Source organism: Cyclopterus lumpus, chromosome 13 (assembly GCF_009769545.1).
Source record: "Cyclopterus lumpus isolate fCycLum1 chromosome 13, fCycLum1.pri, whole genome shotgun sequence".
NCBI lineage: Eukaryota > Metazoa > Chordata > Actinopteri > Perciformes > Cyclopteridae > Cyclopterus > Cyclopterus lumpus.
The window spans coordinates 17377616-17394567 of record NC_046978.1 but is presented as its reverse complement, the minus strand read 5'-3'; the positions used below and the strand labels follow the sequence as shown (position 1 = coordinate 17394567).

The window sequence follows — 16952 nt, the reverse complement described above, 5'->3', positions numbered from 1 at the left end:
GTTATTTTTTAAAAACTTTTTTAGACACTGATGTTCTAAAATTCAACTACGCTGGACGTCAATCTATAAGTTAGTTTACCCCGGTTTGTGTCGTGCGTGAAGAAATGAAAATGACACCACGATCGTCACAGTTACAATGAGTACTTTATTGATTCCACAGTGCTGCCAGCGCCTGACAGATAAATATACAGTTCTGAGTTTATCTATTTACAGCTTGCTGAGTGACAAAACAACTGTCCACTGTAGACGTACATAGTGTTCTTACGTGTATAACATACTTTGGGCTGGTTTCCATGTCCAAGCATACATATGTGGTCCCCATTGAGAGATGTGGTGAGTTGTTTCTGTGGAAGAAGCCCTATTAAGTCCTGGTTAGTTAACATGTAATGTGTTGTTACATGTGCAAATCATCAGATGGTGCAGCAGGAGGCTAAACAATGTGTAATAGAGGATCTGGTATGCACACATTTTATTTACAATAAGTACATTTAAGCTATAAATAAAGGAGGAGGAAATGACATCTGATATTGACTGCGTTCAGTAGTCTCAGTTTCACACCAAGCAAAACTGATTTGTATGCAATAAATGCTGTTACGATCTGACATTTCATCAAACGAACTTATGCTTCGCTTGCGTTGCAGAATTCTTTGCAGGCATTTGCAAAAAAGTGTAATTTAATAGATGCTATTCATAGTCAGTAGTATCGTATTCACTTTCACAAGTATAATCTTCATCTTCGTTAAATCTTCCCATACACTCTCATTTAACAGTACAGCTGTTCACACACACACACACACACACACACACACACACACACACACACACACACACACACACACACACACACAAGCATGCTCACGCACATCTACCTGGTTTCATTCCCACACAAGCCACAAACAGCAGCTCGATTATTAACGCGCTCACGTTGTATTCACATCCAGGTTGTGAGGGTGTTATTTTTGTTTCAATTCGCCTTGTTTGTAAATCATTTTTCAGCGCCGAGCTCCGCAATGGTAAGAGGCAGATCTTTTTAAAAACTCCAAATCCAATCCATCTCCGTGGCCTATTTACACACAGATTCGTAACCAAGAGTTTTGTTTTGCGTTTCCCTTCCTCTCGCCGTGCTGATCTGCATAGGTAGCTCAAACAGGAGACGTTGCCGCGGACGACACCGACTCTCTCCCGTCTGTCCTTCAGGTTAGTGATGGCTCTGGTTATCCCCGAATGCTCCGCTTTGCTTAATATTTGCCGTATGTCAGCATTTTTCACCTATTGTACTCCTGAAGAACCCTTCTCAAAGCCGCACCAAACGACCCCTGGCCGATTTGTAACGATGCACATCTCTTTTACCACAATCCATCCCTTCCGTCCCCGTCCCCCGCCCCCCTTCACTTGAGGAGCGATATGTCGTCAGCAAAGTCCCCGTGTGGGTGGAGGCAGCGGGCGAAGCGCCACTGGCACACCATGAGACACAGAGGCAGCATGAAGAGGGCGCAGATTCCCGCCATGATGTAAGCGATGGTCATGAGGGTGGACTCGTCCGTCTGAGGGATGTTGTAGCCGCAGTCCTCCAGGTCGACGCCGTGGAACGGGCCCTCCACGGAGGCTGTGCGAAACTCATCGTGCACTACAAATAGGGGGAATGGGATGGTGGGTGTGTGAGAGACACAAAGATTACGATGACAGTAGTCCCTCCACCCCAAAACTTCTTTCTATGGGGCCGCCATCTTTTTGTATTTTCCTCTATTTTTACCCTGCAAACCTGAATGATTCTCCTTCTCAACCCCTCCACGCTCTCCCACTCACCGTGGCAGGTGCTGACGGCAAAGCCGATGCGTTTCTTTTCGCGGTCGAAGACCACGTAGAAGCCCTCCATGATGACGGCCCCCATCACGGTACCAGTGCTGGACTGGGACACGGCGAACTTGTAGCAGTCCTCCTGGGCGGACGCCACGTCCTCTACCGGCCGCAGGTATTGCTACGGGAACCAAAAACAGAAAGAAATTAAGGACCCTCGGTCAGACACAGCTACCTAAAACAAAACAGCTAATGTTGTCATCATTTGTTTCATTTAATGAACCATACTATATTTATTTTTGTTTTAGAAATGTCTTGATATTTTTGTAATGTTAGTATGCGGTTATTCTTTTTCCTTCTGGACCTTTTCCTGGTAAGTCACTAAGAGCATTGAATAGTTTGCGTCTCTAGAATTTCAGGGTGATTATGCCGTTGCCATGTTTGGTGCTTTGCAATAAAATGCTGAAAAGACACAGTCAAAGGACAGGAGGTGTGGTGCTTGTCCTTTACACGCCACTAATGAGCGTTATTAGACTCGCTACATATAGAAACCGAATGGCCCCTGCACCTCAAACTCCTGCATGTTAGTCTTGGAAGGCTGAGGCCTATTATTGGTTTTAGTTTATCTCATATATATATTCTAGCTGCATATAATGTATTTTGTCTGATAAGTAAGCTTGGATAAATGGTGTTTATAAAAAAAGTGCTGTTATTCTGACATGTACAGACTTTTGCATCTGGCAACAGTCCCACTCAGCACATATCTTAGTCACTATAAAGCCTCAAAGATTGCAGTAGTTTATATTTAAGTTTTCCAGTACATATGTGAGGTCAGTGTGCCTTCTATACCTGGTGATTTGCTCTTGAACCTGCTATGGAAGTTACAACAGAAGGCAACGGAAGCACACACACTCTTCTCGAGCGTTTTCATTCTGCCGTCGGCATCAAGGTCGCCGGCCTCGCAGCAGTAAACCGCGTCTTTTTAAATCTCGCTGTCAAATCTTTTTTCATTCAACCAGCATCGAGGCATTTCTGGGAGGCTTTGAATGAAAACCGTTTAATTACTTTTTTCCGGGCTTTGTGAAAAAGCTTATATTCAAAAGTAATTCTCTCTGAAATGTTTTTTTTTTTCTTCTTTCATCACCCTAATGGTACCTCGCCAGGCTTTCATCTATTGAGATTACATAAAAGAGCACGACTGAAGGATACAGAGGGTGATGGAAACTGCATTTATTCAGGATTACAGGCAGTCAGTGAAATCACCTAAAACCTCAGAATTACAGAGGATGTACGTGGCTCATAGCAGTGACCGATTATTTAAATGTAATTCAGAGCAAATATCAAAACGCCTTAGAGGCTGAGAGGGGAAATCGAACATCTGTCTCACGATTTAAACCGATCACCGAAATTAGATTTAATGTCCCCATCACCAATCCAGTTTAAGCAACACATCGGAGCTGCTGGTCATTTGGAATTGTAGCCTTAAAGGTGCAGTGTGTAGGGTCTGGCGCCATCTAGCGGCGATCCAACTGAGATTTTTCCCGTGACAACTACGGTGGTCAACACAAAATCCTTAAAACGCAACTACGGCCAGCGTTGGGTTTGTCCTTTCTGGGCTCCTGTAGAAACATGGCAGGCGGCTCCGTAAAGAGGATAGTGGCTCATTCTACGAAAATGTGGTTCTTATTTTCCCGTGATTATGCACTAATGAACACCTACTTAACTATATTGTATTCCATTTCTGCCAATAGATCCCCCTATATGCGACCCACTGTACCGTTAAGCCATATTACTTCAGATACCTCATGGCCCCCATGGCGGTCGCTTTATGCGACCACGTACCTGCGGTAGGATGGAGATCCTGAAGGACTGGTTGTGGTTTTCACTCATCAGGTAGAGGGAGATGACTGGGAAGATGTGCCAGGGTGTCGTGCCGGTCTGCCAACATACCAGCTGCTCCCCGAGCCAGAACCCAGAGGGGAACTGTTCGGTCTGAAAGACATACCTGCCCGTTACAAATCAGGGCAACAGATTTTTATGTAGGTTGTTAAATGCTATAAGTGTGTATTGACCTTTGTGTCTTTATAATGCTTTCAATGCATGAATTAGTTCTTTACAGGGCCCGTATAAAGGCAATAAAGCAGTCCATGAATATGAGACATGGGTTCACAGTCGATAACAATCCTGCTGAGGCTCGGCGCTACGGTGCCACGCGCGTAAACAAAGCTTTATGCAGATCATAATAAGGGAAACCATGGCGTCGTAAGGACTGACCGAAGAGGCGGCTTCAATAGCTTTGACTGCAGCCTGGAAGACTTTTCTAGGCAGCCGTAGGTTGGTGGTGCCGCTGTCCACAATGCTCTTATCGTAGTTGTACTGAAAAAAGACAGACAAACGGTTTCTCTTAGTGTCAGTGGCCGAGCATTAAATCAGTATTTATGTGCGGCCGTATATAAATCCGATCTCACCTCTTTACAGTCCATGTTGAGGTCCTGTCCATTCACCTCGATACGCACGATGATGACCTCATAGTACCACTCCCTGCGAATGGGAGTGTACCAGAGCTCTCCCACGTAGAGCGAGGGGTCCAGTCCTCCGATGATCTAAGAGCAGTGGGAATAATACAAATCCAGCGCCGGCTCCAAATGTGACATTAGATGATTTGTGTGTGTGTGATTGTGTGTGTGTGTGTGTGTGTGTGTGTGTGTGTCTGTGTGTGTGTCTCACCATGCTGCCGCCAACAGTGGCGCTGCCCAGGGAGTAGTTTTGGGTGAAGCCGGCTCCACACAACTGGAGGGAGAAGAGGTTGGGGACAGAAGTCTGGCGAACCAGAGAGTCAAAGAAAGGCTCCAATGTCTCGTCAGGCTGGAGAGAGAGGGAGGGAGGGAGAGAGAGAGAGAGAGAGAGAGAGAAAGAATTACAGAAATGTAGTAGTAGAGGATGTTTTCATTTTTAAAAACTGTATGCTACATCCTTCCCCAGATCTAATGTCATACACCCGAGTAGGAATTCAGAAAGTTTAGAAAGGATAAAAGGAAGGTCAGTATTTTTTTGCAGTGCCCCCATAAGCAGTCTGCAACCACATGCTGCTTATGGGGACATGATGATATATTTTAAAGGATCATATCTCCACCAGCAGTTCCTACCCGGGCTATATCAGCGTAGGCCAGTCCCAGGATTCCCTCCCAGTTGGAGCCATTGATGAAGAAGCGATCCGACTGGGTGATCGCAGCGATGTTGGAGCGCAGCGTGGCGTTGGGACCGTGTGAGACGGAGACCAGGTCGGTGCCCAGCTCCCCCTCCCAGCGGCCCTGGGTGTAGGGAACGTACACACTCCTGCCCTGGTCGCGGTACGAGTTGGAGCTTGGGAACGAAAAGAGAAAAGTTGGTCATATGTATCGTGGCAACAGTATTCAATTGAGACTGTTAACCAGGAAAAAAGCTACGCACACTAACTTTCAATCAATACTACCTATAAGATGTAGAATATGAGACTATGATTTGATATTATGATGTCCGTTTTAACAATTCATTCATCACATGAAACCTAAATTACTCTACTTACAGAGAACGATGGTAGTATCTGCGCAGGAAGGGATGAGCAGCTGCCCCGACAGCAAAGTTACTGCTTCCTGTATCCACTAGGATGTTCAACTGATGAGAGAGAGAGAGAGATTTAGTAAATATTCTGGATGCTGTGTGCATTTTGCACCAAAAAAAATCAATAGGTTTGTAAAACTGACGCTTGGGTTACACTGTGAAAATTGATTGTGTTCAATCTCCGAAGGGCAAGTTTAATCACCGCTTCCTTGGATACAGACGCAGACATTTTATGTCTGCTATTGATATCATCTTTAGTTTATTTTTATTTATTTGGCACTTCTTTGGCTCACTTTTCATTTCTCCTCTCTCAGTCATTCTCTGTATCCATTCCTCTTTTCATTGCCCCCCCCCCCCCTCCCTCCTCCTCTTCTGCATCTCTGTGTGTGAGTATCATATTCTTGCCCAATCAGTCACAGAAGTTACTTGGTTTCCGGTTCATGTCTACGGTTTCCTTAGTTACGGCAAAGTGTCCTACCGACTATTTTTTTCTACAAATCGAAGGGAATGCGGTAGCTACAGAGAAGCATCCAAAAACAGATGAAGGGACACAAAAACAGCCACAGCAGGCCGTTCAATAATGGATCGGCTCCTTAAATAAACGGAGGAGCGCTGCTGTCTCGAGGGTGGCGCCCGAAAAGCCCGGAAACAAATACTGACTCTGTCTCCCTCTCTTTTTCTTCTAACACACACACACACACACATCCGAGTCAATGACACACACACACACACACACACACTGCTGTCTGCACGTGTAATAACGCTGACTGCTCAGGGTGGATGTGTGCTGCATCCTGACACACTGAGACTTCACGTCTTTCCCTCGCGGTCCGTTTCTCTCTCGCTGTCCGTTCAAGCCGTTACGTTTAGGGTTACGATCATTTTTTTAGGGTGAGACAACCTAAAGAACCTAACAAAAAGGGATGAAAATGACCTGAGCATCACACAGCAGCATTGGGGAGAGCATAACATGTCATAAGCCATGCATTCGGGGGAACAACTTCAAATGTTTGGATACCTCTTATATGTATATAATATAATATACGTGTAGTTTGGTCATACATTGCTTTTTAAATCAAGTTTCTCAAATCATCATTTTGCCACTTTTTGCTTTTTATTCAGACACCATCAACAACCTGTTGATTTGTGGACATAAAAAAAAAAGAAAACAATAATATATATATTTGTTAAAGTAAGGTGTTAAAAAAACATTGCTTTAATATTCAATATCAGAATATATCTGTGCCTAGAGAGCTTCAATCACCAAAACAGTGAAGCTGATCGGCCTCAACTGGTGCTAAGCAGCTCACTCTCTCATCTTTCATCTCCCTTTTTCATTCATTTCTTTTTACTGCCTGCCCATTCACCTTCTCCCTCTCTCCTTCTTCTTCTATCACCTCATCATCATCATCATCACTTTCTCCGTCGCCCTCTGTGTGCCAGCCTTCACACCGCAGCTGCACCCAGCTGACACTCCTCACTCTGCAGAATTGATAATGGGTCCATTATCTGTCGGTGCCATTCAGGCCTTTCTCTCAGTTTACACACACACACACACACACACACACACACACACACACACACACAAACACACACACACACAGGCCCATCTGTCGTTGCAAGTCCATACTTGGACAGTATATTTCATTTGAAGTACCACCAACTTACTTTAACTACTATTACTACTTTAATTTTGCATTCCAAATGTAATTGGAGAAATATTGCATTATAAATATTCAAGTTTGAGGATATATATATATATATATATATATATATATATATATATATATATATATATATATATATATACACACATAAGTAAAGGTAAAGGGCATGGGCTGCACTGTAAATGTGTTGTAATATGCATCTCAATGATCAATGATATCACATCGCATTGCATCTTCTCTAGTGGCCTTAGTATAATAATTATGATGTAGTGTGTGCATTTGGTATTATTAAATATGCCTATTATTGCTATTATTGTGTTATAACTTGTCTAATCGTCAACATAGAGATGCAGGATTGTGGTAAAACCGAGATAAATGTAATATGTTATGGCTTTAAAGATAAAAAGCCCTTCACTTTGACACTTTTTAATCAACAAAGAGCACTGTATTTAATTAGTTTTGTTTTAAGTGGTACCACAGAGGGTAAAGTCTAGTTTCTTTAGTGTTTAGAGTTTTTTTTACAACATAATACTGTAATATAAATAAAGCCATTACCTTCTGCGGAGGGGAGCCCACGGCCATCTCCACGTAGTAGCCCTGACCAGACTTCCCACGCAGGTTATCGATCATGTCCACGAAGCTGATGCCGCGCGCCGCCGCTCCTCTCCGCCTGCGCGAACCGTGCTGCTTTACCGCGTTGCCGCGCTCGAGGATCGCGGCGGCGGCGGCGGCGGCGGCGGCGGCGGCAGGTGGCAGCGGCGTCGGCTGCTCGTCGCGAGCGCCTTGCCGCAGTGGCACGCGGATGGCTCGAGGCAGGCCCGAGGCGTCCGGCGCGGACTGACCGTTGGTGAGCAGACACAACGTCGCCCAAACTAGCAGGCACGACGCCTCCATGATGAAATAATATTTTTGGGGTTAACTAACGTTTTGGTGTTTTTTTTTTTTTGTTGTTTTTTTTTTTTTTTACTTCACGACGCTCCGTTCAGTTTGACATCGAGGACACAGGAGAGGAGACAAGGTTGCGAGGATGCTAAAACGACGGTTAAAACCATGATGGCAGTTGCAAATTATGAGGAGGTCACTGTGTTCTTTCCCCACCCTCCGGTTAAATTAAGAGAACATAAACCGATTCTAGACCAGTGTCGCGGAGCAACAAAAAGCCCCTTTGAGGTTAACGGTTACGCCGTCGTAACGGTCTCTCCCTACGCGCTCGGTTTAACGCACCGCACGGTTCGCCCCGTTGTCGGTTTTCCTCCTCCTGCACGTCCTCATGTCAGACGACCGAAACCGTCGTCGGAAGGGCAGGCTGACCGACGAGGAGCCACCGTAATCCGCATCGTTCCCCGAACCGTTCATTCAGTTCTCCGCCTTCCAGTCTTTCACCTTCTCCTCCTCCTCCTCCATCCACCCCGCTGCATCCTTCTGTGCTGCGGGAGCAGCGAGCATCGCCACCGTCAAGTTAAACACGAATATCGCACGACTTCCTGTGGAGGGTTTTCAAAATAAGACGGCAGCGAGAGGGTAATCGCGGCACTGACTAATCTGTTAAATGGATTTTTTGAGGTTATTATCTAGATAAACGTCTTTTAAAATGTGTATCCCCAAACGGGGGCTGCACGGTGGTGTAGTGGCTAGCACTGTCGCCTCACAGCAAGAGGGCCGTGGGTTCGATTCCCGGTCAGAGCGGTCCTTCTGTGTGGAGTTTGCATGTTCTCCCCTTGGCAGCGTGGGTTCTCTCCGGGCTCCAAAGACATGCTGCAGGTTAATTGATCTCTAAATGTCCCATAGGTGTGAATGTGAGAGTGAATGGTTGTATGTCCCTACATGTGCCCTCGATGGACTGGCGGCCTGTCCAGGGTGTCCCCTGCCTTCGCCCTATGTCAGCTGGGATAGGCTCCAGCGCCCCCGCGACCCTAATGAGGATAAGCGGTATTGAAAATGGATGGATGGATGGATACCCAAACGGAAATAAAAGATCATTCATATGAAAGTGGCACACACCAGACGGTTTTAAGGGAATGTCCACCAAGAGTTTTGATTGCGCTGAGAAGAACACCAGAAGACCTCTTTGGGCCAATAACATAGACTTACATCACTACCATATCACAGAGGATTTAAATTATAACTATAATGTTTAGACTAGTTTGTGATATTTTAGTTTGTCATTGTTATTATTGTTGTTATTATTATTATCATAGTTTTTATTATCTTACAATAATTGTTTTCATTATTTAATTATGTTAGTAGTATTTTTTTATTATTATTTATTTGATTATTTTATTCAAAAATACATTTAGCTTCTTGTTGAACAAGACTTCAAACGTCTTTTATTTTGAAGGCAAAATTGCGACTCGTATCTCCTCTTCAGGAAGTGCCCCTGGATTCTGGGTAATGCAGTTTTCACCGTGATCGCTGTGCGGATCACAGGCGTCTCTATTCCCATGCGACATGATCTTGTTTAAATTTAAGAAAAATCTGATACCAAGATGGCAAAATGGCATTTTATTATCTCAGATAACAGACGGATGCAGTTGCCCACATGTTAAACCAAAAAACGACCACGTGATTTAAACTTACAGTGTGTTTGTTGTTCCCAGCTGTGCGTTTGGGGCATCACTGTATTGTTGCTATAATCTAGGTATGCTATGCTATTGATAGCATATCATTTACGTATTTTTTATATAGCCTACATTATTATTTTAATACAACACTTGTATCATGCATAGTATATCCTATACATTGTGACGGAGACCACACATTATATACATTCATTATCAAACACATAATAAAGTTGCACGGGAGCAATAGCTCAAATATAATTTTCAATAATAAGTTAGTTTGCTTCTTTTTCTTCCCTATGACAGACTGCCTCTCTGCTCAGATGACCCCGGACAGTCCCAGTAAGAAGGAACAGGGAGGAAGGAAGCCGCTGCCAACACGCCATCCCCATCTTTCACCTCCATGGTGAGTCCCACAGAGTCTTTACAGTGGTGAAACAGTCCACACGGTTCCCCCAGCAACAGAGCCGGGTCCTCCTCTCCTGGAGATGCAAGAGGACACAGTTACTGTATTGGTTGTGGGTGAAAATGTGTTATTACACTTTTCTTTTCACCCAACACACACTGACATGCAGAGAGATACTCACCGGTTGTGGTCTTTGAGCCCCAGATGCTCTGCTCTCCAGGTTTGCTGGAGAGCAGCTCAGCTCTGCCCTCTGGTGGACACCACACTGCCAGGGGTCCAGAATAACCCACCCTACACACACATTGACCCACATAGAAACTGTATATAGCGATATGTATATAGTGACACACTCACATATGTATACATATGTCATGTGCCTCACATTTCTACCCTATGGCCGACAACCCCAACTCCTTTGCAAACAAAGGTCAAAGATTAGCTATCACAATGTACCAGCTGATAACAGCGCTAAAGATACACTATGATCTCGTTGACTGGCCTTTTCTAGAGATAGTATTTCACGTGTGTTGGTCAATCAGGCAAACTGCACTCAGACATGACTGAAGGACACTCACCGGTTCTGGGGGTCCGTCGTCCTGAAGCCTTTAGCAAATGGGTTGCTGGCAATTTTTAACTGGGTGATCTGGGAGATGAGATACAAATCAAAGAAATGACCCTCACCAGTTATACAAGTTAGTGCACAATAATAATAATAATAATAATAATGCATTTAATTTATATAGCGCTTTTCATAATACTCAAAGACACTTCACACAATTAAAACATCCTAAAAGCTAAAAATAAATAAATAAGAATAGCTCAAATACAGGTAAAACAAATAAAACAATGCATAACAATAAAAAAACTGATCCACGTACCCTGTGGTTCTGATAGGCAGTGACGGCCATGAAGCGCGTCTCGGGGAAGGAAAAAGAGCAGAAGTTCCTGTACGCGTTTAAGTGGCTGTTGGGAGCCGGATCCACGTAGACCACGTGGAAGCGCGGCTGGTAGCGATGCATGGAGTTCAATATCATCTGGGAGCGCGGGAAGGAAGTCGGAGAACACAACAAACGACAAAGCGAGTCAAAGAAGAGACATTTCTACACAAGCTCTTTTTTGTTCTTTTTTTCGTGGACCTACGTGCCCGTTGTCGTCCAGCAGGTTGTTGGTGAGCTTGAGAGTGTCGAAGGAGACGGTCTGCTTCATCCACTGGGCTCCGCAGGCGGGTGAGTCTGGGTGGAAATGCATCCGGCTCGGGGCGACAACATCCGCTCGTCCCGTCACCAACCAGGATGAGCTGTGGAACGCGTACCTGATGGACGCACAAAACAGGTCGAACGGGACCGGCTGAGGTCAGACGGGGCGACTTGGCACGGTTCTAGGTTACTCGAGACCCCGGTGGTCTCGAGTAAAGCGATTGGGAACACTAGAGCAGATCATAAATGAGCTTAAAACATCTACGGTGTGCTGCAAAAAAATGCTCCTCACCTGTATCGTTTGTCGTCGACAATGAGAAAGTCCATGAGCAGGACGTACTCGGCGGTCGGATCCATCCCGGAGATTTGCACCTGGAACGTTGGAAACATCCTCCTGCAGTTTTCACGAACACACGTTAAAAAAAAAAAACACGATGGAGTGAGACCTGCCCGGAAAAAAATGCTGGGGGGGGGGGGGGGGGGGGGGGGAGAGAGAAAGGGCAAAGGCGACGAGCGTTATTGTTCTACCTTCCGGCTTTGGTGACGATCATCTCCGTGCCCAGCTGGTCAAACTGCTGCCAGAGTGCATGCATCTCCAGCTGAACTCTGACCCCGTTGACTTGGTGGGCCTTGGCGCTCGACGGCGACCCTCCGTCTGCACAGCAGGGCAGCGATAGCTCACAGCTCTGAGACAGATGAGGACCTGAGGAGAGGGGAGATGTGCGGTTGAACGTTTGTATGTTCGCTCGGATCATTTTGCATAAAGCAAACGCTCACCATTCATAATTTGAAGGTTTACAAGATGCCGTTTGGTCCCTTTCTTCGATTCCTCTGTTCACTGCCGTCCGTTCTGCCAATTCTGACAAGCGACGGCCGTCATTGACATCGAGACCAGCGGAGAACCGTCAATGGATAAAGAAATCAAGGCAAAAAAAAAAAAAAAAAAAGGATCTTCCTCCCGGGTCCAGAGCCAGGCGCTGTGGTGGACGTGCATAGGAGTGGCTGCTTGTGTCCAGGAACACGCTGGTTTTATAAACCACGAGACTCTCACTGGGGACCCGGTGCCTGCCTCATCCATTACAATACATCACAGCTGCACGCGCATGCATGCATGTGGCCCCCAAGATTTTGTGAATACACGCACACACGCACACACACACACACACACACACACACACACACACACACACACACACACACACCTTTCTGGAGCATCTAGAGATCCCCTGCTTTGCTTTTGCCATTGTTTCATATCGCCCGAAGCACCCAAGTGGAGCTCGTCTTGACCGAACCAGGAGGACACAAATAACACCCTAATCAGCTGAGTGTGGACAGATGAAGACAGCAACAAACTGCTTTTATTATTCATAGCCTACTTACTTTCTTTCAACACCATACTAATTAGAGAGTCAGTATATTCCCATGTCGTGGACACATTCCTGGTTTAGATTCATTTAAACATTCATAGCACACGTGTGAGATGCACAATAGCAATTATTTGATATATGATCTTAAAGGAATCAAAGTTGTCTGAGTACAAATGCGAGTTGCAGAGGTTTAGTGGCGTGGTTGTAATGTGTGTGTGTGTGTGTGTGTGGGTGTGTGTGTGTGGGTGCGTGTGCGTGTGTGTGGGTGTGTGTGTGTGCGTGCGCGTGTAGCCTCATGTAGCTCTATGATGGGACGGTGTCGAAGGGTTCCTGCCTGAGGGATCCAAAAGCAGAAAAGCGGTCTTTTCCCCTTTAATAAAGCACAACACGACTTTAGGATTGTCAATAGGCCAATTCACATCCAGCTCATTAATCACAGCTTTCAGGACCACAGGCGGAAAATATGTCACATGTCATTGGACGTCTCTCTTAAGCACAACTGATTGTATTAATACTGTTATTTTTTCTAAGGGTCCTTGTGATCAATGATGACCCCCCCCCCCCCTCAGAATGCTGCCCGTGTGATACGTTTGACCTCAAAAAAAGACGAAGCTGTGCCGGTAAATTCCTGAGAGGGTCATTTCTGTTATCAGGTTATATATTTTCACAGTTTCAGATAAAGTTACCTTTATTCAAGTTAAGAGTCAGAGAGCGAGGTAGTTTGTATAAACAAGTCATTTTGTTTATTGAGCTGTATTCAAAGCACAGTTTTCATTCAGACAAGCATCATTACACAGAGCTTCAGGGCACTTGTGGTCATTCACATACAATTCCTACACAAAACGTAAGCAGCTGGCCGTGTCATGCGAAGAGTAAAAAGCATGTGTGTGCTGAGTGTTATGTGTGTGTGTCTGCTGCTTGCATGTGCTTGAGGGTGCGCGCGCCACCAAAAAACAACAAAAAAAGCAAGGTGTTAGAGAGAGAGAGAGAGAGAGAGAGAGAGAGAGAGAGAGCAAGAGTCCTGCCATTTGGTTGCAAACGAGTGCAACGAGTCCGGCACCGGCTTTGCTTTTTTTTTGAGAGGGGTGGGGGTGGTGGGGGTCTGGCTGCGCGTTGTGAGGAAAAGAAGGAACGGAGAGAAAGGTGGAATGGGTCTAAGGACTGGGTATGGGGAGCTGAGGTTAGTTACAAGGAACAAGAAAGGATTTTTAGTGCTTGTTAATAGTAGCGGCGACGAGCTCGAAGATGGAGTTGAGCTTTATCTTGATGTCCTCGGCCAAAGGCTGAACCTTATCCTTGAGGGCGGTGAGGTCATCGGCGCTGACGCCCTGGACCTGGTCGTAGGCCGCCTTCATCTGGTCCTTGTATTCCTCGACGTAGGGGCTAACCATCATCTTCAGCTGCTCCAGACGCTCGGAGAGCTTGCTGCGCACGGCCTCCACAATGGGTATCAGGGCGGCCTTGGTCTCCTCCACGTTGTTGGCCACCTTGATACGCAGATCCTCCACGATGGGCTCCATCCTGATCCTCAGGGCCTCCATGTCGGCGGCGTGCTTGGCGGAATAATCGCTGATGATGGGCTCGAGGGTGACGCGGTACTGCTCGATGTGCTTGTCGATGACCTCCTTCAGGGCGATGCGCTTGGGCTCCAGCTGGGCTTTCAGGTTGTTGATGTCGGTAATGATTGAGGAGCGGAAGTCGGCGGTGGCGTCGGCGATGGTGGAGACGACGTTGTCGGTGACGGGGGAGACGGCGCCCTGCAGAGTCCTGAGCTTGGTGTGCATGTCATCGATGCGCTCAGACAGGCGGGTCCTGGGAAAGAACAGAGATGGAGGAGGAAGACCATTTTAGCATATACATATATATATATATATATATTATATGATTTAGGAAATTTGAAGGAGAGGAGAGAGAGAGAGTGACAGAGCAAGTATCAATTACAGAAAGTGAGACTTGGCCTTACTTGAGCTCCTTGTACTCGGTGTCATCGAGCTGGTCCAGGGCTTTCTTGGCACTGTCCTTCACCTGAGTCAGGTACACATCCATAGCGGCCCGGACGTGGGCCAGCTGGTTGGGTGCATCAGCCTGCAGGGTAGCAGCATGAGAGCCTGGGGGAGGGGGGAGGGGGGGGAATGAGCGACGAGCGATAGAAAACGATGTCGATGTTCTGGCTAAGCGACGCTGCGTACTCACCGATGGCCAGCAAAAGCGCGAGAGCGAGAGCAACAAATTTCATGATGGTGGTCTAGAGTGGGAAAGAAAAGGGACAAAAAACACAATCACAGTATGAAGGAGTGAAGGAGTTTGAATAAAACGTGTTTTAAGGAAAGAAAACTAATTTTAAATGTGGAAACCCGTTAATCCAGTGAGTCACTTCAAACCACAATAAGGCCAGATGAGCAGGCTTAGAAGTACACACTAGTTTAACTCCCCGCTAAAGCTACACACGCATCCCTGAAGTGGTCCACATGAGTTCACACTAAACATATGGCTGCTAATTAAAATAACCTGTAATCTATGTGGATTAGGGAGGGCTCCGAAGGCACAGAGAGAGCTCAAGCTGATGAGCTCTGGACCGCTAAGTCATGCTCATCCTGGCTTTGAGGTTAAAAGACAGCCACAGAATTACCAAGTCAGAGAGACAATCTTACGTCTCTGGAAATGGAGACAACAGTTTAAATATTACCACTGGGGCTAAACAGCAGGATCCCAAAGTTAAACTTCACACAAAGTTTACAGCTTGCAGAAAGCCTTCTGACTATCCGCTCTGGCGCCCCACGTCCCAAGAAGAAGAGCCCAGCTTGTCGCTTGTCTTACCTGGTGGAGTTCGTGATGAGACTGAAAAACTTCAGCGAGAGCAGACTTTTTATAGTGCCTGGGTCCGGGATGAGTCCATGTGGGGAGGAGGAGCGGGGGTGGAGGTGTGAGGGTTGTGTGTCTCCGTGGAAGTGGACCTCACCCCCCCCCCCCTGCCAGCTCCCTCAGCAGGGGGACTGGGTTGAGAGTTCAATGGTCACCAGCTGGGAGGAGATCACTCAGCACCCACGCAGACGCACACACACACACACACACACACACACACACACACAGGCAGTCACAGATTTGCTTTTCATTATCAGTGTCATAAATGCGCCGTAACTTTGAACCAAAGTACGGAGCATTTCTTAGCGAGAGCCTATCAATCCTCTTAATTCACCACATTCTTTTGGGGGCAACGGGATATTTTATTGCCGATACTTCTGGGATCGCTTTAAGCTTGTGTGTTGCGTGTCGAAGGACATGAAAGGCTGACATAAACAACCCGGTGAGAAAGACGGAGACGTGAAAGCTGGTTCACTTAAGGAAAAGGAGTGTGAATATACTCAAAATGGGAGGTGGTGAAAAGACATAAAGTAGAGAGACAGGGAGCAGGGAGACGATTAATGGAAATAACTGGAATAAAATGACAAGTAAATAGGCTACATAAAAATAAAAAAAAACATAGCTCAAGGTAGCCCGTCTGTACTGGATCCTGTTTTATTTTCCAAATTCTTTTGCAGCAAACACTCAAGCGGACCCTGCCGCCCACTGGTTTTTCTTGCATACCCAGCGGGTATCACCGGAAAGTGAATTTTGTCCGGCGTGCGCTCAAATTCACGCGAACACACATGACGCCGTGTAGGAAGAAACCCGAGGACAGTGTACCAAGACAGACATATCTCAGTGTACGGATAACGTGTGTGTGTGTGTGTCTGTGTGTCTGCGTGTGTGTGCGATGATTAATAGGTCAAAGAGTGGAGTGTGTACCATGCGGTTGTTTGTTGTCCTATCACCAGTGGACTTTGTCACCATGGCTTTGTGTAATTTGTGAAACAGGAATGGTCATAGTTTTGAAAGTTAATCTCTAAATAGACACTATAATGTCTCATGCCCTCAAAAGCTCCACGGCTTTTCTTTTGACATTTCAAATAGGGGTGAAATGTCCTTCTTTCCCTTTATTGGAAAACAAAGACTGATGCAAAGTGAGATCAATAACTTCAGGTCTTTACTTCAACCAGAGAGGGTTACACAATGTGTACGTTTACACGCGCAATTGTGCATTAATGAGCCGTCGAAGGTATTTCTGCACAAGCGTCTTCGTGTGCTCATTGGCCCGTCTAACGGTGCAAGGTTAATTTATTGTCATCAGGGGTCAGTGGCATTTAAACATACCTGTGTTTCTTGCATAATATACATACAGTGCAGAAGGTACAGAAGTAGCATGTAATCAATGCACTTTTCTTCTCTGAATGTCGTCTTTCTCAATACCGAAACACATCCAGTTCATCTCTTGCGCAACACGGAGCTGCGAGACACAACTCCAATCATACACCCATATTTAC

General features: G+C 46.0%; 3 protein-coding genes across 3 annotated transcripts; all 3 read right to left on the bottom strand.

Annotated features, from left to right (window-relative positions):
* Positions 1 to 125: 125 nt before the first annotated feature.
* Positions 126 to 8520, bottom strand: bace1 (beta-secretase 1). The gene is made up of 9 exons (XM_034548343.1): positions 7620 to 8520; positions 5363 to 5451; positions 4944 to 5160; positions 4525 to 4662; positions 4266 to 4400; positions 4072 to 4173; positions 3640 to 3789; positions 1807 to 1978; positions 126 to 1627 (listed from the first exon to the last, which is right to left on the bottom strand). The coding sequence occupies exons 1-9, from the start codon at positions 7956 to 7958 to the stop codon at positions 1389 to 1391; spliced, it is 1581 nt and encodes a 526-aa protein (XP_034404234.1). The 5' UTR covers positions 7959 to 8520; the 3' UTR covers positions 126 to 1388.
* On the bottom strand, positions 8421 to 12110 carry LOC117741819 (T-box transcription factor TBX1-A-like). Its single transcript, XM_034549047.1, has 9 exons — positions 12089 to 12110; positions 11753 to 11927; positions 11517 to 11618; positions 11169 to 11340; positions 10907 to 11062; positions 10604 to 10671; positions 10210 to 10319; positions 9931 to 10104; positions 8421 to 8548 (listed from the first exon to the last, which is right to left on the bottom strand). Exons 1-9 carry the CDS (start codon positions 12108 to 12110, stop codon positions 8421 to 8423), a joined length of 1107 nt encoding a protein of 368 aa, XP_034404938.1.
* Positions 12111 to 13799: 1689 nt separating this feature from the next.
* Positions 13800 to 15513, bottom strand: apoa1b (apolipoprotein A-Ib). The gene is made up of 4 exons (XM_034548344.1): positions 15409 to 15513; positions 14785 to 14836; positions 14555 to 14699; positions 13800 to 14403 (listed from the first exon to the last, which is right to left on the bottom strand). The coding sequence occupies exons 2-4, from the start codon at positions 14825 to 14827 to the stop codon at positions 13800 to 13802; spliced, it is 792 nt and encodes a 263-aa protein (XP_034404235.1). The 5' UTR covers positions 14828 to 14836; positions 15409 to 15513.
* Positions 15514 to 16952: the final 1439 nt, after the last annotated feature.

Coding starts and splice junctions, on each gene's coding strand:
- LOC117741819 (XM_034549047.1), bottom strand. CDS start 12,110: ATGTCAATGACGGCCGTCGCTT. Junction 11,341..11,516: donor GTCGACGACAAACGATACAG/GTGAGGAGCATT, acceptor TGCGTCCATCAG/GTACGCGTTCCACAGCTCAT. Junction 8,549..9,930: donor GTCATCTGAGCAGAGAGGCA/GTCTGTCATAGG, acceptor AACCCTCCACAG/GAAGTCGTGCGATATTCGTG.
- bace1 (XM_034548343.1), bottom strand. CDS start 7,958: ATGGAGGCGTCGTGCCTGCTAGTTTGGGCGACGTTGTGTCTGCTCACC. Junction 4,663..4,943: donor CCTACGCTGATATAGCCCGG/GTAGGAACTGCT, acceptor CTCTCTCTCCAG/CCTGACGAGACATTGGAGCC. Junction 3,790..4,071: donor CTATTGAAGCCGCCTCTTCG/GTCAGTCCTTAC, acceptor TATGTCTTTCAG/ACCGAACAGTTCCCCTCTGG.
- apoa1b (XM_034548344.1), bottom strand. CDS start 14,827: ATGAAATTTGTTGCTCTCGCTCTCGCGCTTTTGCTGGCCATCG. Junction 14,700..14,784: donor CGCGCTTTTGCTGGCCATCG/GTGAGTACGCAG, acceptor CCCCTCCCCCAG/GCTCTCATGCTGCTACCCTG. Junction 14,404..14,554: donor ACCGAGTACAAGGAGCTCAA/GTAAGGCCAAGT, acceptor GTTCTTTCCCAG/GACCCGCCTGTCTGAGCGCA.